Here is a 24,183-nt window from a genome sequence, read left to right as displayed (position 1 = left end):
GGCCTCAACCCGGGAGGTCTCGGCCACCTTGACAGCCTCCGCCAGCGCGCCCTTCATCAGCAGGTGTGCGCTCTTCTCCGCCTCTAGCTTCTCGGCGACGGCCTTGGCAGAGGCTGCCTCCTGCTCGACCCGGGTCCTGAAGGTGTCCCACTCGCCGATCACCCGGGTTAGATCCTCCTCCAGCTTGTGGATCCGTGCCGCCAAAGGGGTGGCCTGCTCCCGAGCCATGGCCGTCTCGACCTTTAGGTCGGTGCAGCGAAGGCGGAGGTCCTCCACCTCCGCACTCTGCGCCGACAGGAGCTCGTTGGTGCCGGCAAGCAAATCCTTCTGCTGCCAGAGCTGGTCCCAGACGTCCCTCTCCCACCGGAGGAACGTCGATTTCTCAAGGGACCGGGCCTCGAGCTCCTAGATAAGCAAAACACACGTCAAGCACTGCAAAAAGAACTCAGAAGAAAGGCGACGCGACGCAAGAGAGGAAAGCACTTACCTAGGCGACACCGGGCAGGTTCTCAGCCACAACGGACAGCGCTGTCCGTAGCGACTGCTCCGCCAGCTGGCGGAACTGCTCGAGGGAGTTCCAGTGCCCACCCTTGTCCGCATCCTCAAGGGCGAACAGAGGCTCCCCCTCGGGATCGTCCCGGCATCGCCATAGGACGCACGGGCTGTCCCACCCACGGGGCTCGAGTTGGACCCAGACAAGGGCCAAGCTCCCCTCGTCCAGAGTCGAGACTGGCTGCTCCACGATGCTGGCTGCCTCGGCGTCCGCCACCTCCTTCCCCCAAGAGGTATCGTCGGAGGAGATGGTCTGAATCTCCACCAACCGGGCACTCTCCTACGACGGTGGTGGGTCTTGGACTGGGGCAGTACCAAAGCCTGCCCCGCCTCCGTCTCCACATCCTAGGCCACCGGCTCCGCCGCGCCCATGCCGACCTCCGCCACCTCAGCCTCGGTGGCCCCGGGAGCTCTAGCCTTTGCCACCTCAGCCTCGATGGCCCTAGGAGCTCTAGCCTCCACCTCGGCCTCGGTGGCCCTAGGAACTCCAGTCTCCGCCACCTCAGCCTCAGTAGTTCTAGGTGCCTCGGTGTCCGCCACTTCGGCTTCGGAAGCCCTGGAAGCCCCGGCCTCTGCCACCTCGGCCTCAAAGGTCCTGGGGGCCTCGGCCTCGCCCTCGGTGGCCTCAGCGGCTGAGGGCGCCTCGGCTTCACCTGACTTGAGGGCCCCGACCTTGTGAGGTGTAGGCGCCTCCTCCCCCGCCTGCTCCGTGGCCGCCGTGGTAGCCTCTCCTCAGGCGACCGGCTCCCTCGGGTCAGCCCTGGCCGACGCCACACCACGCTGCAAGGTAGCCTGCGCCTCCACCACCCATTGGGCGGCGGAGCTGGCGCCCACCTTGAGCGCCTTAAGCGGCGCCAGGGGGGCGCTTCTGCCTTACGCTTTTGACTAAAAGCAAACCAATCACGAGGTCAACGCACGACCAAGGAACGAGTGGAAGACACTGCAAAACGAAACACTTACCCCGAGCGGGGAAGCAACACCTTCCGCACCACGTCCCTTGTCCTCGGCAGTGGCGGTGGCGGCAGCAGAGGTATGGCCCCCGTGTTCGCTGGTACCGATCGACCCTCGCCAGACTCTGGCACTCTCTCGACCCTTTGCGGGGGCGGTTGAGTCACCCCCGCCATCGCCCGCTCCACCTCCGCCGTCGAGCCCATCGGGCTGACGGCGCACTTCCCCAACGCCCGTGTCTTGGGCGCGTCGGCCTCGGCCCCGGGGCGGGCGATCGCCAGCCTCGAGGCACTCCTCCTCCTCATGGAGCCATCAGGACGCCTGCCGACACCCCAGGCACCGTCTCCCTGATGTCGGGGAGGTGGTCCAGGGGACCCCACCCCACCTCGCTCTCATCGTCGTCGCTCGAGAAGTCCATCAACGATGACGACGGAGACGGCTCCTCTGGGAGACCGTCACGCCTCTGCTGCCGGCGATGCTTCTCTAGCTCATCGCGCTCGAGGCTCTTCCCCTTGCACCGAGCCTCCTCGGCGTCCTTCCGCTCCTTGTCCGCCTCAGCGTGTGCCCTGTTCTTGGCTCGCCGCTCAGCGTCCTTAGGAACGGGTGGGGGGGAGGCTCGCACATCCCTCATCCCCTGCAGGAATGACAAATACAATAAGGGAACGGACCAAAAATGTAAGGAGCAAGAAGGCCTCGGGGGCCACGGCAACACGCGACTTACCAGAGAGATGTACCCTCGCAACGGGCGCATCAGGAACGGGGTCAGGTCGCTGCTCCTCTGCCGCCCCTCCATCGTCTCTCTCACCCGACGTAGGATCTCCTCGTCGGAGAGGGCGACGGTGAACATCCGGATGCCGTGGATCGGCTCGCTCGGAGTCATCTCGAACAGGCGCTGCTGCCGAGCCATCAGCGGCAGCACCATCTGGCGGTGGAAGGCCACCACGACCATGGCCGCCGTAAGGCCGCGGCTGCGCAGCCTCTCCAGGGCCCTTAGAAGCAGCTCTAGCTTGGACTGTTCAGCCGACGGGACGTTGTACTTCCACTTCTCTGGCTGGCTCTCCACGACTCGCCCAGTATAGGGGGGAAGCCCACCGTCATCATTATGGAGGTAGGACCAGCTGTTGTACCACTGGCGGTTGGTTGACGTGAGCTGGGCCGAGATGTAGAAGGGCTGCTGGTCTTGGCGTGCTTGGAGAGTGCAGCCGCCGGCCCTCAACAACTTCTGCTTGCTTGTCGTGCCCGCCGGCTTGGTGGTGAACTGCGCCCGAAAGAAGTGGAGCCACAACTCCCAATGGGGGGCAATGCCCAGGTAACCCTTGTAGATGGCAACAAAGATAGCCGCCTGCGCGATGGAGTTGGGGTTGAAGTTGTGGAGCTCCACCCCATAGTAATGTGGGAGTGCCCGCATGAACCGATCGGCCGATAGGCCGAGGCCGCGCTCGTGGAAGGCCACGAAGCTCACAATGTAGCCATCGCATGGCCTCAGCTCCGGTTCATCCCCCGGAGCGATCCACTCCGGCCTGTTGGGGTCGGTGATCGGGTGGAGGAGACCGTCATCGACGAGCGACTGCAGCGTCGCCATGGACACATCGGACAGTCCCCAAGGATCCGCCTGGAGGATGACAGCGCCGCCAGCCATGGGTGCGGTGGAGAATGCGGCTACGGCGGTGAGGCGTACTCTCGCTATATCTCTCTCTCTCTCCTTTCCTCCCCCTTCTCCCTTCGTCTCCGGCGCTCTTTTTCTTCTGTTCTTGGCAAACGCTCGAAGGCAGGGAGGATGAGTGCAGGCAGAAAAGGTAAGGAGGGGCGGGGCGCGGTGTCTCGCATATTTATGAGGGGGGAAAGAGGGCAACGGGGCGGGCGATGAAACCAGGAAAAGATTATTTCCCAGATCTGGCGCAGTTAATGCGGATCCGACCTAACCGCCCATGCGTCCACCCTTTTTTATCGCTAACCGTGCACGCACAGTAACATCCCATCCACGGACACCGCATCACGTCCGACAGCGGCGATGGCAGGCGCCGTTCTGTCTCCCCGAGGAACTGCCTCAAAAGGCGCGCCTGCCATCGTCATCCAATGGGAAGGGAATATTCCCCCACCCGATTCCTTTCAAACTAAGGAACTGGGTACCGAGCCCACTACGGTCCAGGGGTTCAAAGGCTGGGCCCCTGAGGGTCTCGACAGCCACCCTAGGACAAACAGAGTCAGGGATGACTATGGGCGAGCCCGTACATGGCCGAGGCCCAAGCAAGCAATTGCTTGGGATGCCCTAAGTCGTGTCCGAGACCGGTAGGGAGGTCTCTAAATGGGATCCCACCGTAGGGAGGCACCGAGCCCCCGGGGCCAATCAAACAGCCCTGGGACCCACTAGAGAAGCCCTCTGGTACTTTTGGAGCGCGTCTCTGGACCGCTAGCTGACCCCTATCGAATGGGGCACGGGCCTCCACTCGGACTTACCCGATAACAGCTCGCCGGAGGTGTCACTGCTCGCCCACCGAGGGTAGCCTGGCATATTCCACCCCTCCTTCCGAGCGAAAAGGATGCACGAGGGCCACACAAAAATGACAAGGGAACTCCTGACCACCCTCTTGCTCCGAGCAGAGGCTCAGGGGCTCTTCCTGCGACCAAGCCGAGGCCCAGCGACCCGAACTCGCACTCGGGGGCTCGGCAAACACGATTAAATCCCTTGCTCAATAGGAAAAAAGCCCCTAGAGGAATAACTCCACTCCTCCAGGGCCTCGGGGGCTACACCTGGCGGGTGCGCTCACGCGCACCCACCGAAGCCTCGAATGCGAAACACAATCCCTACGGGAGCTGTCAGGTCTCGACAAAACCTCAGGGAGAGCGCTCGCACTCTCCCCGAGGCTCGAGGGCTACTGTCGGGTACCATAAAAAGGGGTACCCTAAGCAATAACTGAAAAAATTGCTTAGGCCTTGTAAGTACCAAAGCCAAAAGACAACCACAGGCAAACCCGCCACCTCATCCGAGGCCTGGCTGGACCGCACGGCCCACCACGCACAGTATCTAAGCTCGCCCGAAGCAGGCTTGGCCCAGAAACGACACGGCGAGGCCTCAGACAAAGTACTAATTCTCCGACTCGCCCGAGGCCCCGCGCGGCGAGGCCTCGGACAAGGAACCAATTCTCCGACTCGCCCGAGGCCCCACGCGCGAGGCCTCGGACGAGATACCGATTCTCCGACTCATCCGAGGCCCCACGCCACGAGGCCTCGGACGACCACCCGGTTACCGACTCGCTCGAGGCTGGCTCGGCACCAACCTCGTCACCACCGCCTTGGCCGACTTCTCTGGCGGGACGTCACATCCAACTAAAGCGTTAACAACTCCCACAACGTCAGCCGTACGTCGGCCCGATACAGCAGAATGGCCGACGAGACAGGAGTCACATCGACGCCCTGCCATCCGGGACAGGACGGGGCGGAGGTTACCTGCCACTGTGCTCGGCACTATGCCCACGGCTGACGCCCGTGCTGCACTGTGCTGCCTAACCCCTGCTCCAAGGACAGCACGGCGTGGAACGTCATGTCTGGGTCCCTGTAGCCTTGGAATCGATGTACAAGTGCCACCTGCTCTCTCCGAGCCTCGGCTAACTGCTCCCGGGCTCCTGTAGCCTCGGGCTTGCGCCCGCCGAGCCCCCCACGACGGTCCAGCCTCTGCACCGACTTGGCCTCGACTCTCTACGTTGTCAACACGCTGGGACCGGCACGTCGCCTGCAGTACGCTCCATGCCCTGCGTCAAGCTGCAGGAGCTCCCATGTCGTGCACAGGGCCAAGCTTATGTAGCCTCGTAATCAGCATACTCACGCTGTCGCATCAACCCAGCCTCGTCACTCCTCACCGGTCAACCATACAGTGATCAGCAAACCTCCAACAGGAGAAAGGCGCTCCTGCCATCACAGGAGCTCCCACGTCGCACGGGATCCGGCGTGACTGGCGCGTCGCTCTAGTGCGCGGAGGACAAGACCGCTCCACCGACCACACCGCCACAGTGGCGAGCTGCAGGGCTCGGACAAGACCGCTCCACTGACCACACCGCCACAGTGGCGAGCTGCAGGGCTTGGACAAGACCGCTCCACCGACCACACCGTCACAGTGGCAAGCTGCAGGGCTAGGCCATACCGCCTCTACTTGTAGAACGCCACGTAGCAAATACATGTACCCCATGTGCCTCCCTTCGACTATAAAAGGGAGTGACCAGGGCCGCTTCTAGAGAGATCACATGATCAGAACATACACACCCGTGCAAGCGACGCACAACACCCTGTAACACACACGCTCCCTCACTACAAGAGATCAACATCTCAAGCAATCCACGCCGCCTCACGCAGAGACCTGGGACTAGCTCCCTCTCTCGCCCAGTTTGTAAACCCCTACTACAAGCACCTCGGTGCAAGGAATACAAGAACACGCTCTCGCAAACTGGACGTAGGGCACCTATTGCCTGAACCAGTATAAAACCTTGTGTCTCTTTGCATCACCATCCGGGATTAGGGGACACGCAGTACACTTTCACTAGTTGGTTGAGGGCCCGCCGGTCCAAAACACCGACATACGGAAACGAATAAATAAGGACAAAGAGCCTGAAAATTAAATTAGGATAGCATAATCTCATATTCTCAAGTATGTATGTATAAAGTCACAATAATATATGTACATATGAAGATTGGTTGATCTCATATCCACTTGCATGTCATGTGTGTGTTAATATGTTATAATTCAACCTTACCAAAATTCATGGATTGGGAGACTTTTTTGGATACTTTTTGGAGATGCTCTTAACATGTATATTTGGCGATTAGCATGTATATATTAACATAACGCAAGGACATATAATTGTTACGCATATCATTCATACATTTAAAAGGGATAAATATGGGTCCATGGAGGAGATGCAGAAGTAGATAGCAGCCGTTTTCATATCCATGGAGGAGACTAGTGCCTGTTTTTTCTTTGTCTAGTGTGTGTGGCCCACCGTGCAATAATGGTAGTAGATTTAGTACTGCATTTCTGGTTTGAGGGTAAGAATTTTCCAAGACCCTGATTTGAGGGTCACTATCACTTTCATCGTTAGTGAATTAATATGACAAAGAAAAAAAATCATAGTATCCTTTATTAATTAGAATAGTTATACACTGATCGCCATTGTTCTAGTTGCATAGTAATTATAGCATCTATTTATTTACTAGTACATTCGTCCAAATGCAACAAGCTTGGATTTGTGGAAAATAGTGAGAAGAGATGGGGTGTAGTAAATAAGAGGAGACTCGTGAGCCAATGGACAGTTTAGTCTCCAAAAAATTAATTTATTTGTTTATAAATTTTTGTGCTAGAAATCTCTTTATCCAAGGACAGAGGTAGTAACATTTGCTATTGTTTTTGTTTACATTGGCTATGGGTTTCTAGTCAATTTTCCACTGATGTAATTCTAACTGCATTTCTAGTTAAACATACAGGGTAAAAATATTAATAATTTGACACTAAATATGTTAAAAAATATTTCTCATGATAAATCTAACGATAATTATTTTGATGTCATAATTATTTATATATATATATATATATATATATATATATATATATATATATATATATATATATATATATATATATATATGGAGAGTATATTTAGTAGCCAGCTACAAAATAAGTTATTCGTAGCTAGCCATATATATATATATATATATATATATATATATATATATATATATATATATATATATATATAACTGGTCAAACCTAAAATACTTTAATTTAATATCCAGCTAAGAATCCATTTTTTCGAGACGGAGGGAGCAGAAGTAACCAGTAACAGTCATAACGTGCCGTGTCCAATATGTTTTTATTTTTGCTTCCTTCAGTCAAACAAACATGCTGTTAACACAAGATTTGGTCAAAACTTATGAAAACTCTAAGCATCAGTATAGTACATAGTAGACTAGTAGTCGTCCCGTGAGTTAATAATTAGGGCCTGCTTGGTTGGCTATCAATTTTTGCCGACCAAAATCATAGCAAGCTAAAACTTAGGCTTGCCAAATCAAGGATTTCCAAAGTTAGGGAAAAAAACATAGGTATATATTTGGTTGATTGTCTTGCCAAATTTATATGTAGTTTAAGAACATTCTAGAGACTTGCCAAAACTTTGGCATAAAAATTGGTGATGCCAATTCTTTGGCAATGAACCAATTGATGGCCACAAATTTTGACATGCCATGATTATGGTTGGGAAAGAATTGGATGCCAACCAAGTAGGATCTTAGCTACAACATGCCCAATATAATTAGTTTAGATTTTTTTGGTTTTCCCTAACAGGGATTTGGTTTGATGCATGATATTTCTTCGTGTTGTAGAGATTGCATGATGCATAGATACTCCCTGTCTCAGAATAAGTGCTCATATTTTAATAAGTCAGCTATACTAGATTTATAGTAAATAATATAGATATTTGCATGTTCAAAATGAAAACATATAATGTGGTCAATCTAATGATGTTTATTTGGTATCATAAATATAATAACTTTTTTATATACATTTGATCACATTTGAGATTAGTTGACTCCTCGGATGCACCAGCTTGCAGCATCATTCCTTGTTGCCGTGGAGCTGCAAACTTAACAAAAAAAGAAAAAAAGCAAAAACAAAGAGATGCTCAGTGCTTCCACATTCTACACTCAACCCAGCACCATTCATACTGACATCTTCCATAGCACACATTTGTAATGGCTTTGCCAACACAACCTCACATCCAACTCCAGGATTAACAAAGCAATGCAAGATGAATCTATTCCAGAGCAACTAGTTCCAAATGGACAGATTCCGACGCCTCTTCCTCTTCTACCAGCTCAAAGGCGTCGATATCTGCAAAGTATGCTCTCTGCTGTTTCTCCAAAAGGTCCTCTAGTAAAGTTGGGTGTGCTTGCAATGGCCCGCTTCTGTTTCAGAAATGCAGCTTTAAGGTGTACTGTAAAACTACAATATCTAATTTGTGACTGTAAGCATAATAGCATTTTATTGTGTAGACTCATGAAGTGAGCACAATTAATGGTACATGCCTTAATAACAGGAAACTTGCTTGGTAGTGTCACCACGAGGAAATGCACTCAGATTGTGGCCCTGCTTACCTTTTTAACTTCATGACAAAGGAGATGATGCAGAGATGGGCCGAGTATCCATTTTCCTGAAAGATTAGTGAAATTCACTATTTCAGTAAACGGAATGCACTCCTGTTTGGTATGAGTGAAACAAGATGGACTAAAGGATCCCTAAAGTCCCCGACTTCTGAATATCCTGTGCATGTGAGTTATGACACTCCAAAAATGCGAGAAACATCACAACACAACTTCTAGTCTATATCACTCAAACAAATTTGCAACAAGCAATGCAAGCATAGGAACTGAACATGCAGAGTAAAAGGTCAATGAAATTATGCGACATGCATATTGGATGCGACATTGAGTATTATTACAGAAATTCCATCCTATGAAAACAGAAAGAATGGAAAAGTTTCATATCAGTCTAGGAAAACCAGTGCTTGAACTTGTTACCAATAAGCGCATAGGAACTGAACATGCAGAGTAAAAGGTCAATGAAATTATGCGACATGCATATTGGATGCATGAGCATACAGGATGTGGCACGCCTGTCTGTGGCACCCACAAAAGAACCTACATACTACTAAGCCAACAGGTTCCCAGTCACACTCAATTGCACAGCCTGACAACCAAGAGGCACTAACACTGACGAGAACATACACCAACGCAGATGACATGTACTGGGGCGGTGGGGCCAGGCAAGGCAAGTAATCACACCTGTTCTTGGTCCTTGCAGATTTCCCAAGAGGAGGGCAGGCTGCCGTACGTGGCAGCGACGGGTTCCTTGCCCTTGCTGATGCGGCGGGGTTCCTCCTAAATTAGTTGATACTTCCTTGTTCTAAATTATAAACGTTTTTATCATGCATTTTGACAGTGTATATCTACAAACTCCATTCCAAGGCAGAGTACATAGCAAAAGCTTATAGGGTATCTAGAAAAACCGAAGCGTCTTATAATTTGTGACAATTTGTAACGGAGGGAGTACTATTCATGGGCAGCAACATGAAAACAGGCTAAGTAAGTCACAAATGGAGGATTACATTATGATAGTAGTCTGCATAAGCACCATCCATAACTTTGTGACGGTTTACACATTGATAATCTGCATAAGCAGAACAATCTTCCAAAAGGTGCCATCCTGATCCACCATTGTCTAGGACATATTAGTACTAGTTACCAGGCCTGGCCACTCGGTTCAGAAAAGCAGCATCTGATAACAGTAGGTTGCGACAAATGATTAAACCATCTACTAGTTGAACTTAAAACATCCAGACATCCAGCCAGGGAGTCTGCTCGACAGAACAAAGCCATAATGTTAATCCTACATGATAATTAACTTGCAGCCATCAGCCCCGCCACGGTGCTAATAATATGCTGCCCAGATCCATGAATCAGTCAAACTTTCAGCCTCTTTCCCCTGTCTCCAACCTGGCTTGCTTCCACATCTCTCTGTCAGGGAAAAAAAAGGAGGCTTCAATCAAATTGTAGTAATAATGAAAAATGTCCAGTTAGAGAACTAATCTACCCTTTTTAAGATGAAAGCTAAAACAATTAATTAAGAAAGAAAAACAAAGAGGCAGTGAACAACAGATGTAGCAAAATATAGGAATGCTAGGTTTCACATGTAGAGAACCTGCCAATAATGTCCAATTCTGCAGTATTTTCCAGATGATGATGACATATTGCTATTTAACTGACTCAGAACAGGTTCATTTGTTACAGGCAAAAACTCATACTTATTATAGATATATAGCTTTCATTTACAACAATTTTTTTTTACTTCTGTACATCTATGATCAGCTTATCTGCTTGGGGCAGCAAGCCCAATTAGAAGGAAAATTCTCACTGTTATCCAGTAAACACGAGTCACAACTCACAACTGCTAGCTAGAGAATAGCACCTCATTATATTGATCACCTGAGTAAAACTAGCACCTAGGTATATAGTAGCTGCTGAGCTTGCATTACGCGTTTATCGATTCTCAAAAACCTCTTTTGGGCCTTATATATGTTCATCAAACTTGGACAGAGGGGAGTAGTTTAAACTTAAAACTAACACCTAAACCGGCAAAATCAGTCGACAAACGTAGTAACATAGAAACTCTGGAACAAATATATATGTATCAGTGTATAACTCTGGAATAACAGCTAGCAATATTATTATATAAGACAAGGTTCCGCTAGGCGCTCGCCTAGGCGCGACTAGGCGCGAGACGGAGGGTGTCCGCCGCCTTTGGGGGTAGGCGGACCCCTAGGCGGCGGCGGCTCGTCGGCGGCCGGTGGGGGTGGAGGAGCGCCTGGCGAAGGTCGCCGGTGGGGGAGGAGGAGCTGCGAGCAGCGGCGGGCGCTCGCGCGGGCTTGTGCGGGCGGCTATTGGCGCGGGCGCGGGCGGCGGCGGGCGCAGGCGCGGGCAGCGGCGGGCGCTGGCGCGTGCGCGGGCGGCGACGGTGTGGGAGGAGGCGTGCATAAGGTGGCTGGGCTGTTTTTAATGGTGGATAAGGTGGGCTGAGCCGTTTTTCTGGGCCTTTCTTCTCTTTTCTCTATATTCTATGACCATTAGTCTTCTATTTTTTTCTTTTCTTCTAAGTACTTAAGTATGTATTAATAAATTTAAGCATGTATTGGAAAACGCTTAGGAAAACGCCCAGGGACGTCTAGGCGCCATTAATCCTGCCTAGGCACTAGACCGAGGGTCAGCGCCTGCTGGCTTTGATATAAGTAGTGTTCTAGTGTAACCACGTGAAAATTTTGCATTTTAGTCCTTTTAAAAAATAATTTCTTAAAATAGACTCCTCTCAAAACTTCTTCCAAAAATAGACCAAAAGCTCAACGTTAAATAATAAAACGCCGAGATCTTCGAATCGGCGTCATGTCAGCTTACGCCGAAACCTGCCACGTCAACACCAACGTGGCGTGTCACCACCGGAGCTCGGCGTGCTGTCATCCAACGCCATCCTTCATACATCGGCGTTAAGTAGTATCACGCCGAGATCTAAACACCGATTTGCATCCTGGTGACGTGCTACTTGTGGGCGGAGAGTTCGGCGATCTGTGCCGTTTATACAGGGAGCAGGCAAAACAGGTCATGTATTCAAATAATATACTATACCTAATCGGCCAGGAGATACGTACTGGACGTGAGTGATCTCTTGATTTCTCGTTAGCTGCTTCTCTATGGACGTTTCGTTAAGGTACATACCCAAATTTTTTTAGTACTCCATTCACACTAACACCCTGTTCGCTCGGAGGAATCTGGAGAAATTTGTGAGAGCGTAAACAGTGTTTTTCAGCCAGGTACAGTGAATTCCAGAGGAATTTTGCACCTGCCGAACGCTCCCTAACTTGTCAAAAGAAATGCTGCGCACATTTTTAAACATTTCTTGAAGATTAAAATAAGTTAGATATATTCAGCCTGTTCGCTTGCTCGTATCTGGCTTATAAGCCATGGCTTATCAGCCAACGAACATTATTTTTCTCTCACACCAAACCAGCCAATAGTACTTTCAGTCATGGCTTATAAGCCAAATCAGCCCAAACGAACAGGGCAATGATTCGAGTAGTTCTCTCGATGAGAACAAGGACACCGGTACAATGTATATTCGATTCTGATATATCTACACTTATTTATTTGTTAATAAAGATGTAAAATCTCTCTTTATCCATTGTTTTGTCCACCTCCTCTTAAGTAACTAGACAACGAGAGTTTTTTCCGCCCCAACTTTTTTACTTTTCAAACTTCTAACTCTCCTCCCCGATGCCGGAAATGCTTCCATTCTGAGCACCGAGCGGCTGCCTGCGTTCCCAAACGAAGTGCTACCCACAATAAACTGATTTTTTAATCCTTCTTTAATCAATATTTTAATAATAATAGCTACAAAAAAGATTAATCAAATGTAGCCTCTTTGATCGCGCCCACATGACTGGCGCGACAGCCCCACACTGTCGCGCCCCATGGCGAAGACCGCTGACTGGATCCTGCGCGGCGCATGCTAGGGCCTACCCTGTCGCGCCACCGACTTTGGCGTGATAGAGCTGTCGCGCCATGCGGGCTGGCGCGACAAGCTGACTTAGGGTTGGCCGGCCCGGCTCAGTTTTCTTTTCTCTCTCTCTCTCTCCACCTTCTCATTCGCATGAATTAGGTTTAGGATATAATCTTTCCGTGGATTGGACGTAAACTACAGGTTGCATGGACCTAGGTAGTTGTTAAATGATGGATTTGGATAGGTTAGTTTGTTTCGTTTGTTGTACTAGGGATTGCACACGATTTGGTTTGGAAATATGGAGGTAGCCAGAAACACCAATACACCTTTGTAAGGACTGCATTTTCGCAAAGCAAGTTTGGTCCATCCTAAAACAATGGCTCGGATTATCGTTGATTGGTACGGTGGCAATGGCGGGATCTCTTCACAGTTACTAGCGCAAAGTGTTGGTTAAGGTTTGATAAAGACCAAAGAAGGGCGTTCGATAGTATTATGATCTACTTTTGGTGGAACGTTTGGAAAGAGCAAAATAGAAGAACTTTTCAGAACAAGACTTTGCAGCCTAGTTAGATGGCGCTGTTGTGCAAAGAAGATTTAGAACAATACCAGTTGTGCAAAGAACAACGTTATTAAGTCGCACTCTGCGTATCTCATATGTGACTTGGACTCACGAGTCGTGCTCATATGAGTTAAAACAAAAATAGATATAGAAATATGACTAGCAAATGTGGCCTTGCGTTGCAACGGAAATAAACATGCTACATAACTATTTAACCTTGTATATTAAATTAAAATACAGTCTTGATAGATTTTTTTCTTGCATTGCTAAGCACTACAGTCTTGATAGATCAAATATTTAACTTATTTTAATCTTCTAAAAGTATTTTAAAAATGTGCACAATATTTCTTTTAGCATGTTAGTTAGCTTGCATGGAATAACTCAACAAATTTTTTTAGACGAGAATAACTCAACAAATTTGGGTATATACTGGAAGGAAGCGTCCAGAGAGAAGAAACTAACGGGAAATCGAGAGACAGGTCCAGTATGTATCTCTTTGCCGATTAGATATTTGAAAACGTGGCCTGTTTTGCCGCAAGTAGCAAGTCACCAGGAAGCAAGGCGGCGGCGTTTAGATCTCGGCATGATACTACTTAACGCCGATGTACGAAGGATGGCGTTGGATGACAGCACGCCGAGGTCCGGAGGTAACACGCCACATTGGCATTGACGTGGCAGGTTTTGGCGTAACCTGACATGACGCCGATTCAAATATCTCGGCGTTTTATTATTTAATGCCGAGGTTTGGTCTATTTTTAGAAAAAGTTTTTAGATGAGTCTATTTTAAGAGATTGTTTTTTGAAAGGGCTAAAATGCAGAATTTTCACGTGTAACCACAGTTAGCAGACATTACCTGGCGGTCCGCGCAGAAATCAACAGAAGGCGGGGCATCATCTGCATCAGGCTTTCCGGTGGAACACCAGAGCTGGTGGAGACGATCTTGTTGCGGCGCACGTCGATGCCAAGAACATACTGGCGTTTGAACTCCAGCTCGGTTCCCAGAACAACCTGACGACCCTGGACGACGGGGTGTTCCTCGATATCATTCACGACGGCGTAGACGACAACATCCTCGCCGTCGTCGCGCACGCTCAGCACGGGGCAGACAGGCGTCTGCTGCGGCGGCACCAGGTTGAGCTCGCGGTACTCCTCCGTCGCCCAGAGGTCCTTGAGGGGGAACACGCCGTCTTGCTGCCAGCCGCTGAGGTCAGGCGACAGGGTCCAGGTGGTGAGAATGTACTGGTTGGCGTTCCAGCCTGCAAGTTCACCCACCATGGCGACGAGCTTGATGCGGCCGCCGACGCAGGCGGCGGAGCGATCCTCCTCCGGGAGCGGGCGGTAGGGGTAGTCGGTCACACTGACCGGGGGGCACCCGTCGGGCAAGGGGATGAAGCGGAGCTCAGGGTCAGGATCCAAAGGGTTGGTGCAGACGACGATGCCGTGGAGCAGATCCACCCAGCACAGGCAGCCGCCGGGCCCGGAGAAGGAGGTGTCGCTGTAGAACACGTGCTTGTCGTCGTCGCCGGGCGCCCTGCACACCTTGACCTCGTGGGGGAGACGGACCTCCTTTCTGGCCCACTGGGGTTCGTCGGAGCGCCACAGGAGGAGCACAGCATCGGGGTCGGGGGATTTGCGCTTTGGCATGATGGCGAGCTCGGCGAGCAGGTAGTAGGGGGAGGAAGAGCCGCCGCCGCCGGGATGGCAGCGCCGTAGGACAACGGCTCCCGACCCGATCCCGTCGATGAGGCCGCGCGGCGCCTCGGGGGGCGGGGGCACCGTGGAGAGGCGAGCGGCGGAGTAGACGAGGTAGCATCCGCACGTGGACGAGCCCGGGCCGAAGTAGCCGCCGCCGTAGATGACAAGCAGGCCCTTGTCGGCGCACGCGACGAGGGGGGTGGAGGACAGCGAGCCTCGGTGGGAGTTGGAGCACCGCAGCCTGAAGATGGCGATCTCCGGCGGTTCGGGGAGGAGGGCGACGGCGTCATCTGGCTTCAAGGAGAGCAGCATGGCGACCTTGGCCTTGTAAAAGGATAGGATGGATGATGCTGCCTTGGCTCCCCACATGGTCTCAACCGCCGCCGCCGCAGCCGCAGCCGACGACGACGTGGGTTCATCGCCGTTGTCTTCGTCGTCGTCGTCGTTGAAGCTGTAGTCGACGCATCGGTTGAGCAAGACCCAGGAGGGAGGCATGGCGGCGCGGTTGGGCAAGGGGAGATCAGGGAGGGAGGGAGGAAGGAGGTTGGACGGTGGCGTATGTACGACGGACTCCGCCACAAATACACCATAAAGCGCACCAGAATTGGATTTCGTTCGGCCGCGACGGCGAGTCGGTGATGAGGATGATCGCAACATTTTGTGGGCCGAAAGAAAAAGCACGGTTCATTTCGGGCCGAAAATTCTGGACTAATTGCGTTCCACGGGCCGCGTCGGGCCATGTTTGTCGCAGGCCTGGGATGGAGGGGCCGTCCACTAGGTGTTAAGATTCCCCTAAAAAAAAGGCGTTAAATATTTATATCAGGCTCGGCCTCATAAGAAAATTTATAAAGGACTTCAAATCTAGAATACACAATAACTTATTTCCATGTGAGCAACAATGCTAAACCGGTTTCTAATATCATAAACCCTGTGTAGACTAAGCTGTGGTAGTGAGCGACTCCCGCGTACGTAATCATTGTTGTATGCTAACTCCTTATTATTAATCAAAGCGGGTAACTGAATCTTTTTTTTAAAAAAATGGTGCTTGCGTATGTTATTGTCTTTATGTAATTCTCCATTTTAAATTAGATGTTTTTGTTTTTTCTAGATACGTAACTTTTTCTATGTATTTAAATATACATTGTATATAGATACATAGTAAAAATAATATAATTAGAAAAATCAAATAGAACGTCTCTTTGTAACATGGGAGTATCCGCTATATTACTACAGGAGTCGCAAATCACAGACATGTTCCTGGTTTATCAGGTTATGTATGGGGCTCCTGCAGTCTTGCTGATACTGGTTGCACGAAGCCAAACCGGCGCATTCTGCCCAGGGGGTTAGGGCCTATTTTTTTTAAAAAAAAATATTTTATGCAGATTAAGTTTGTTTTTCAAATTCGGAAAAAATTAAAAATTTGAGAACAGCTGGCTTATATAGGCCCATTAAATCTTAAAGCCCCAAAACCATGGGAATCAACGTGTTGGGTCATAGCCCACCTCAATCCATAGAGTTGAAGCCCACGTCGGTCCACGAACACAAGACATAGCCCTTCTTCTCCAACCTTCCTTCCCCTGCAAGCCCCATCTCCCGGCCTCCCCTTCCCGCTCTTCCCATTCCCCGCACCGCACGCGGTCCAGACCCCGACGATGAGGCCCTCGAAGAGCCCCGTGGCGCCGGGGGCGTCCCTGACGAGCCCGAAGTCCGGCGCCACCAAGCGGCAGCGGAAGGCGGCGGCTGCAGCGGCGCCGCTGGGCGACGTCACCAACCTCCTCGTCGTCTCTGAGACCCCGACCCCGTCCCCGTCCCCGAGCAAACCCAGGAGGACTGCCCGCCGGTCCCTCCCCGCGCTCTCCGACGTCTCCGCGGTCTCCTCCGCCTGCTCCTCCTCAGCATCGGTCACGCCCGCGCCCAAGCCTTCCTCCGCCGCCTCGGCCACGCCCGCGCCCAAGTCTTCCTCCGCCGCCTTCGTCACGCCCGCGCGCAAGCCTTCCTCCGCCGCCTCGGTTACGCCCGCGCGCAAGCCTTCCTCCCCCGCCTTCGTCACGCCCGCTCCCAAGCCTTCCTCCGCTGCCGGTGAGTGAAGCTACGGCACCGATTCGTGCTCGATCCGCTGCAATTGACTGTAGTAAACTGGTAGCGCCATCCCTTCGATCCGCATTGGGCTGGGATTTCTAATCCTGGTACCTCTTCTTCGTCTGCAGTCATCGAGGAGGAGCGCAGTGTGCTCAAATCGCCGGCCATCTCCACAGTTTACCGCAGGACCACCGAGGCTCAAGGGAGGTGGAGGAGGAACCCCGCCGCCGCCAACAGCAAGGGCAAGGGACCCGTCGCCGCAACGGCGAGTTGCCCCCCTCTTGGGAAATCTGCAAGGACCCATAGCAGGTGAGATTACTTTGCTTGCCTTGCCTGGCCCCAGTACATGTCATCTGCGTTGGTGTATGTTCAATTCAGCCTCGTCAGTGTTGGTGCCTCTCGTCTGTCAGGCTGTGTGCAATTGATTGTGACTGGGAACTTGTTATCATTGTCTTTACTTTGTGTGGCAACTAGACGCCAGATAAGTACACCTGTTTTTCATAATGCACATTCCTGATTGCCTGTGAGGGTCAATACTCTGTTAGTTATTTTTTTAAAAGGGGCATGATGATATTATAATCAGTGAGAATCACCGTCCACCACGCTTAGCGTTGTGCTGTGTCCTGTATGCTCATCCAATGTGCGCGTCACATAATTTCATTGACCTTTTACTCTGCAATGTTCCGATCCAATGCACTTATTGGTAACAAGAGTTCAAGCGGCTGATATGAATACTTTCCATTCCTTTTGTTTTCATAGGATGGAATTGCTGTAATACTTAATGCCTTAAATGCTTGCATTGATTTTTGCAAAATGATATATAGTGATTGTAGAGAAGAATTAGGAGCCAACAGACGATCCATGTCCATGGGATCGAGGGGAGGGAAGAGCAGCGGAGATGGAAAGAGCAGCGGCGAGCAGGGCAACCGCGGTGACCGCGGTGGTGCAAAGGAATCACGGCGAGATGCGCGGTGAGCGGTTTAGGATCGGGAAACCCGCGCAGCTGATACCATGTAGAGAAGAATTAGGAGCCAACAGGTCGCATCTATTGAGCTCATGAGAGTTTATACACAATTACATTGGGTGCAGGTACGGTTGACCACGCAGGGCGCCGGAACCGCCTCGGTCACGTGATCGTGCGCGACGTGGGAGCGCTGGTGATCACGATCACCATGCTGCTGCTACGCAGGTTACAAACGGTATACAAGACTATGTGCTAGAGCTACACTACGTGTCTCATCAGTGATATAGAGTAGAAGTGGTGTTGTGATGTCTTGAATTGCAGACGCAACAAACTTATATGTCATATAGTCTCAGCATTCACATCACATGAACAGGATATTCAGGTGTCAGGACTATAGGGATCCTTTAGTCCGTCTTGTTTCTACCTAACAGTTACAGTCTGAGTACATTTGGTTTACTGAACTATTGAATTTCACTAATCTTTCAGGAAAAAGGATACTCGGCCCATCTCTGCATCAGCTCCTTGCCATGAAGGTAAAAAGGTAAGCAGGGACACAATCTGAGTGCATTTCCTCATAATGACCCTACCAAGTTTCCTGTTATTATTAAGGCGTGTACAGAATGAAATGCCATCAGTTCAAACTTTATCATGTGGTAGTATTTAATTAATTAGAGCTGTGCCTGCAATAAGGTCTGTGATGTGTTAAAGTTTCACTCCGGTTCTCCTTTGCATAAAGTGCATCCGTTCTGAACATTTATGCTATGCCATATATAAAGTGTTTGAAGGTTAGGTACTGCAGTTTTATAGTACGCTTAAAGCTGCATTTATAAGATCAGTTCTTCTCCATACATTGGCCATAACTTCCAGGTCTCTAATTGCTTGCCATTTCTGAAACAGAAGCGGTCCATTGCAAGCACACCCAACTTACTAGAGGACCTTTTGGAGAAGCAGAGAGCATACTTTGCAGATATCGACGCATTTGAGCTGGTAGAGGAAGAGGCGTCAGAATCCGAACTGGAGTAAAAACTGAAGCTGATCCCAGAAGACAAGGCCCTTTTTTTTCCCTGTACATAAGTAGTTTGCTATAATCACGTTTATGATGCAAGCAGCGGTGAGGTATGGTAGCAATGTATATCTAGCTGTACTTGTAACACGGGGCGGACCGGTGTACCTTGGTGCAGTGATCACCGGGGAATGAATGTCTTGATAGGCCACTGATGTTCCTACTGGCAAAGCTTCTAGTTGCAGCATAGTAATCTATAGATACTGAGATCTCAGGACTAGGGAGACCCTCAAGAGTATGGGAAAATGAGGTTGTAGTTAAGACAGCACTAATCGCTCGATATTTCATCTGTTTGGACCTAGTTGCTCTGGATATATTATATACTAGTGTACTGTATTTTGGTACAAAAAGTTTCCTCTTGCGCTGTTAATCCTGGAGTTGGGTATGCTTGTTTTTGCAAAGCTATTACAATTGTATGGCCTAGCACGATTAATGTCATGGAAAATGATTGTAGAATGTGGAAGCACTAAGCATCACTTTGTTTCTTTGTAAGTTTTGCAGCTCCACGGCAACAGTGCCCAGAAACACATCGTTGTTGTTGTTGATGAATGATGACGGTAACACCAACACCAACAACAAACTGACAATTGAAAATACCATAGATACCTTTAGAGAGGGTAATGCTGCAAACTAAACGAGATAGCCAAAACACCACAAGAAAAGGATGGAGAGATTTTTTTTTTAACCTTTTCAATATCAAGAGGAGCTTCCAAAGTTTGGGATATTTTCCAGAAAGGAGACATGAAATTGTCTGCTATATATATCTCTTAGTATTATTAGTACTAACTAATATCTTATTAACTCTCTCACTCTTTTTACGAAAAGAAAGGAGTCTACTCTGAATTGCTAAAATTAACTGGTTCTGTCCAATTTGTTGACAAAAGATCCGGGCAAATCGAAACGGTTCACACCTGACCTGAGGCTGTGGCTATACTGAAATGTCGTTCATGCCACACTCTGTCACTGGTTCACGGTGACTGAATTGAGCTGACATACAACTGCGCAGCCGATCGGGGGGCAGAGCCGCAGAGGAGAAGCAGAGCAGCCATGCCTCCGTCCATGGAAGCCATCCCCATCCATGCGGATGCGGAGAAGAAGGAGACCACTCCCCTCGTCGGAGTCGCGCAAGCAGCGCCGTCGGCCGCCGATGATGCGTCCACCCGCCGAAAAGAGTACCTGAAGAGTTTGGAGGGCATCATTCTAGTCCCGCCCAAGCCGTTCCCGTGGTGGCGGCGGCTCCCATTCCTCGGCCCTGACCGCAGCTGCGTCGCCGTCGGCCAACCGCTGCTCCCGGACCTGCTCGAGACGCTCCGCGAGCCACATCACCCGACTAGCTCTGGATCGCCAGGTCGCGGCGGATTGCCTGGACGTCTACAACGCCTCGCACCCTGACAAAGAGTACGAGCCCGCCCCCGGTGAGGTGAGGCAAACCATGCACTTCCACAACGGCACTTGCTGGATCCATGGAAACTTCGTTGCTCGTCGTCGTCGTCGGAACAAACGCCGCTCTGCAGGTTGTTGCTGCCTCTCGCCGTTCCTGCCTGCTCCACGGACTCTCTTCTTCTTCGAGATCTCGAATGGCACCTCCGGCCGTGAACTCGTCACGTGCACGCCCTTGGTGGATGAGCCGGTTACTGAAGCCTACAGCGTCTGGGGTTTCCCTCTTGGGCATTCTAAACGTCGGAGTGGCAAATTGGACACCATTCTGTCTGCTCCCGTCGGTTTTGTCTTCCGCATCCTGGTGTTCATCAGAGGAAACCTCAGTGTGGACATGATGATGCCCGCAAAGTCTGTGAAATGTGCTACCGTCGTCACTCCGTTGTGCTGCATCCACAGGTTTTCCGGTTTGGAAGCAAGTCCTGATGATCCGTCACTGAGACCTCAACTGAACACTGCTACCATCGATCGAGCACTGAGCGAGGATGGGAAGCTGGATTCTTAAGTTTGCTACTCCCTCGATCCCAAATTATAAGTCATTCCTTGAATCTTAAGTTTTCATATAACGATATAAAAACATTTATGATTCTAACTAAGTATTGTTAGATTCTTCATCAATTATATTTTCATAATATAACTAATTGATGTCATAAATCTTTGTATTTTTCTTGATATTTTTTAGTCAAACTTAAAATGTTTTGACTCTCCAAGATTCTTGGAATGCAATTTGGGATGGAGTACTTGTTAGGCTGTTTTTGATGCTTTTGCTTGTCGATCAAATACTGGATTCTTAGTTGCTACTACTCTTTTTCTTTCTTCAATTTTGATTATACAAGTACAAGCTCCAATAAAACTCTGATGATTGTACTGCCATTTTGTTATCCTTGTAACAACCTTTCTTTCCGTCTGTCAAAATTTATTGAGGAATTCCATGCGTGTTTTCCCCAGCAATCTGTACTCTCATACAGCCACCAAAAATGATGTCAACACACCCCCAGGTCATTTTCAAGAAGATATTTATATAAACTTTATTTATCAAGAAAGGAGTGAAACAGGACAGAAGATTTGATGAACAGAGTAAAAAAAAATTCACAATTAGGTAAATCCGAAACTCTTGCACAACACAATGCATTGTTGGATAAAAAAAGTCCGGGATTTGTAAATTGGTTTGAGCCAGAAAGAACAAGGATAAACTCAATTTTGGCACCATAAATAATAGAACATCCACTAACTGATATGATCTGATAAAAGGGGCATTCTGATATTTCAAACATGAAAGACCTCACTTACAATAGAGAGAGAGAAAAAAAGTGAGAAGGTCACACCATTGGGCAAGCAAGAAGCAGCAACTTCCGTAACCGCATATACAGTGAAACTAACATCGATACATCCCTTGCAACATCACTGAAATCAAACTGTCCGAACAAGACTGGTGACAACAACATCAAACTTGTTAAACAAGAAGGGTGTTCTGCATTCTGACCAAACAAACTGTTCAATGGAGGCTCAGCAGATTCCCAGACTACCACCTGCTCTTCAAACATGGCCAAATTCTTCACCGATTTCAGTGCAGTGATGGTGAAGATGAGCAACATCAGCCCCCTTGCTGGATCCAGTGGACAGATAAGGAAAAACTGCAGGAAGGTAAACGAGAACCATGTAATCTTGATCGAAGGGAGACATGAACATATAACTGTCACTGTCCAAACATACAATAAATTCAGCTGAAGGGAGACATGAACATACAGCTGAACGTCAAAGGTTAGTGCTTGAACAGCGAGCACATGCCACAAGACATGAACATACAACTGTCACTGTCCAAACAAACAATAAATTCAGCTTATACACATCATATAGCTAAAGAAAACAAGTCTTCTATGCAAAAGTATATTTTGGTAGTCGTACAGAATGCATAGCAAATTTCTGATTCAAATTCACAACAATATTTTGACCCGGGTGTCAACAACTTATTAGTTATTACAATGAACTTCACAACATTCAGACTTCAGTGTGACCTTGAGGCCAACATAAATAATAATGGTTCTACTAGACTATATAGCTGCCAAGACTGAATGGCATATGCAATCTTTCATATAATAGAACCTATGTTCATGTTATATGAGAATGAAACGGTTCCCGGGAAACTTACCAGTTCCTAAACGGTATTTATACCACTTATGCTCCTGCTGCTTGACATTGTTTATCTCAACAACCATTAGGGTGGATAACTCTAACTGCTCCGCCTGAGAAAGGATGCCACAGTGGGATGGGATCTACCTGACTGCAGTGCAGCCCACAGAATTCCAATAATCAGAGGATAAAACAACAGAAAATTTCCTAAGATTGCGGTTGCAGGAAGGCAGACTCATGACTGATGTATGTTTCGTATGGCTGCATTGATACTTTTGCAGTCAAACTCCATAATCTTCATCCAGTTCTCGAAATCTCCAATTTCCTACATATATATTTTTTTAAAAATGGATTTTCAGCAGAAACAAATAGCACATGATTTGGATTGAATTTTCGTGTTTAAAAAAATCATCCAATACAAAAGGAATGGCATCCAGTTTTCCAATTTTTCTTTTCAGAGAACAGAAGATGAGTAAACTCATTCTCTAACTTCACCATGTGATTGAAGGGGGATGCATGTGAGTGGTATGGCATCAGCATCAGCATCAGCATCAGCATAAGCATAAGCATAAGCATATCACAGTTAGTCACCTTCAAGACTGAGTTGATCTCGTTAGTGGCAGCGAGCCACTGATCCGACTGCTTCCTGTAGCGCGCGATGGTACCGAGCAGCGCGCGGGCCTCAAGCTCGACGCGCTTCTCGTTGACGAAGAGCTCCTGCACCTCGCCGTCGTCGACCGTGTCCACGAGGAGATCCGCTACCCGCGCCGCGCTTCTCAAAGCGTCCTTCGCTCTCTCTGCGTGTGCGTGCGTGCGCGCGCGTGGAGCGAGATATCATAGGGCCATCAGATTTGTTGGTATCACTTGGGCTGGCTGTTGTGCAGAGGAGAGGGCAGAAATCAAAGCAATGGCGGGCTGGCGGCGTACCAGTCTGCTGGCGTTGGTGGAAGGATTGGTGGTGGTGCTGTTGCATGATCTGGAGCAGCGCGTCTTCCAGCTCCTGCTTCCCACCCGCCGCCGCCGTTGGCTTGGCCCCGTCCATCCCGTCCGGTTCGCCGCCGGTCGCCGGAGCGATTCCCCTTTCTTTTCCCTTTTTCTGGGGAGGGGGAGGAATTTTTTAAATAATTTTTTAATGAATAATTGCAAACCCTATCGGGCTCTGAGAAGCCGATAGGTCTGCTTCGCCTAGATTTTTTTTTTTAGGAAAAAGTCTACCTGACCCCTCAACTATCATACTTGGTCTACTTCACCCCCTCAACTATGAAACCGTCTGTTTTACCCCCTGAACTATCTAAAACCGTCTTATTTACCCCTTGGGGCGGTTTTCAGCGGCGGTTTTGCTACAGTAACAGCGTGTTTGCTACAGTGACGGCGGGTTGCTACAGTACCTGTGTTTTGAATTTTCTTTTTTTTTATTTATTTTTGGTGAATTCTTGAAAAATCATAGTAAATCATAGAAAAATCATAAAATGAAAAATCTAATTTTATTGGACTCCACATGAGTAGATCTACGTAGTGAATATATAATACGGTATACTTTAGTACAAAAATTTTTACTGTAGCCTTAGATTAATTGGAAAATCCAATTTTGTCTGTAATTAATTATAATTTATCTATACCTAAGTTATACATAGTCCAATGAGTACGAAATTTTTACTATAGTTCAAGCA

The 24,183-nt window shown here is 49.2% G+C and overlaps 2 protein-coding genes and 1 pseudogene across 4 annotated transcripts; 1 reads left to right on the top strand and 2 right to left on the bottom strand.

Moving 5' to 3' along the window:
- Positions 1-9,803: 9,803 nt before the first annotated feature.
- Positions 9,804-15,255, bottom strand: LOC136545938 (uncharacterized). Its single transcript, XM_066537901.1, has 2 exons — positions 13,999-15,255; positions 9,804-10,056 (listed from the first exon to the last, which is right to left on the bottom strand). Exons 1-2 carry the CDS (start codon positions 15,207-15,209, stop codon positions 10,011-10,013), a joined length of 1,257 nt encoding a protein of 418 aa, XP_066393998.1. The 5' UTR covers positions 15,210-15,255; the 3' UTR covers positions 9,804-10,010.
- Positions 15,256-19,993: 4,738 nt separating this feature from the next.
- On the top strand, positions 19,994-20,867 carry LOC136543873 (uncharacterized; annotated as a pseudogene).
- Positions 20,868-21,610: 743 nt separating this feature from the next.
- On the bottom strand, positions 21,611-23,604 carry LOC136545936 (biogenesis of lysosome-related organelles complex 1 subunit 1-like). Of its 3 annotated transcripts, XM_066537899.1 has the most exons (5): positions 23,441-23,604; positions 23,105-23,310; positions 22,533-22,838; positions 22,130-22,197; positions 21,611-22,017 (listed from the first exon to the last, which is right to left on the bottom strand). In XM_066537899.1, exons 1-3 carry the CDS (start codon positions 23,553-23,555, stop codon positions 22,749-22,751), a joined length of 411 nt encoding a protein of 136 aa, XP_066393996.1. In that variant the 5' UTR covers positions 23,556-23,604; the 3' UTR covers positions 21,611-22,017; positions 22,130-22,197; positions 22,533-22,748. The 3 variants fall into 3 exon arrangements, with proteins under 3 accessions (XP_066393996.1, XP_066393997.1, XP_066393995.1); XM_066537900.1 differs by lacking the exon at positions 22,130-22,197; XM_066537898.1 differs by lacking the exons at positions 22,130-22,197; positions 22,533-22,838.
- Between the last annotated feature and the right edge of the window lie 579 nt (positions 23,605-24,183).

This window comes from Miscanthus floridulus, chromosome 3 (assembly GCF_019320115.1).
Source record: "Miscanthus floridulus cultivar M001 chromosome 3, ASM1932011v1, whole genome shotgun sequence".
Classification (NCBI taxonomy): domain Eukaryota; kingdom Viridiplantae; phylum Streptophyta; class Magnoliopsida; order Poales; family Poaceae; genus Miscanthus; species Miscanthus floridulus.
The sequence above is the reverse complement of the archived record's forward strand: the minus strand, read 5'-3'. Positions and strand labels throughout refer to the sequence as shown.

Bases quoted from the DNA above. Each gene is read 5' to 3' on its own strand.
- LOC136545938 (XM_066537901.1), bottom strand. From the start codon at position 15,209: ATGTGGGGAGCCAAGGCAGCATCATCCATCCTATCCTTTTACAAGGCC. The intron at 10,057-13,998 runs GTAATGTCTGCT...TTTCCCTGACAG, and splicing joins ATTTCTGCGCGGACCGCCAG to AGAGATGTGGAAGCAAGCCA.
- LOC136545936 (XM_066537898.1), bottom strand. From the start codon at position 23,555: ATGGACGGGGCCAAGCCAACGGCGGCGGCGGGTGGGAAGCAGGAGCTG. The intron at 23,311-23,440 runs GTACGCCGCCAG...ACGCACACGCAG, and splicing joins CCACCAACGCCAGCAGACTG to AGAGAGCGAAGGACGCTTTG. The intron at 22,018-23,104 runs GTGACTAACTGT...ACCTTCCTGCAG, and splicing joins AGATCAACTCAGTCTTGAAG to TTTTTCCTTATCTGTCCACT.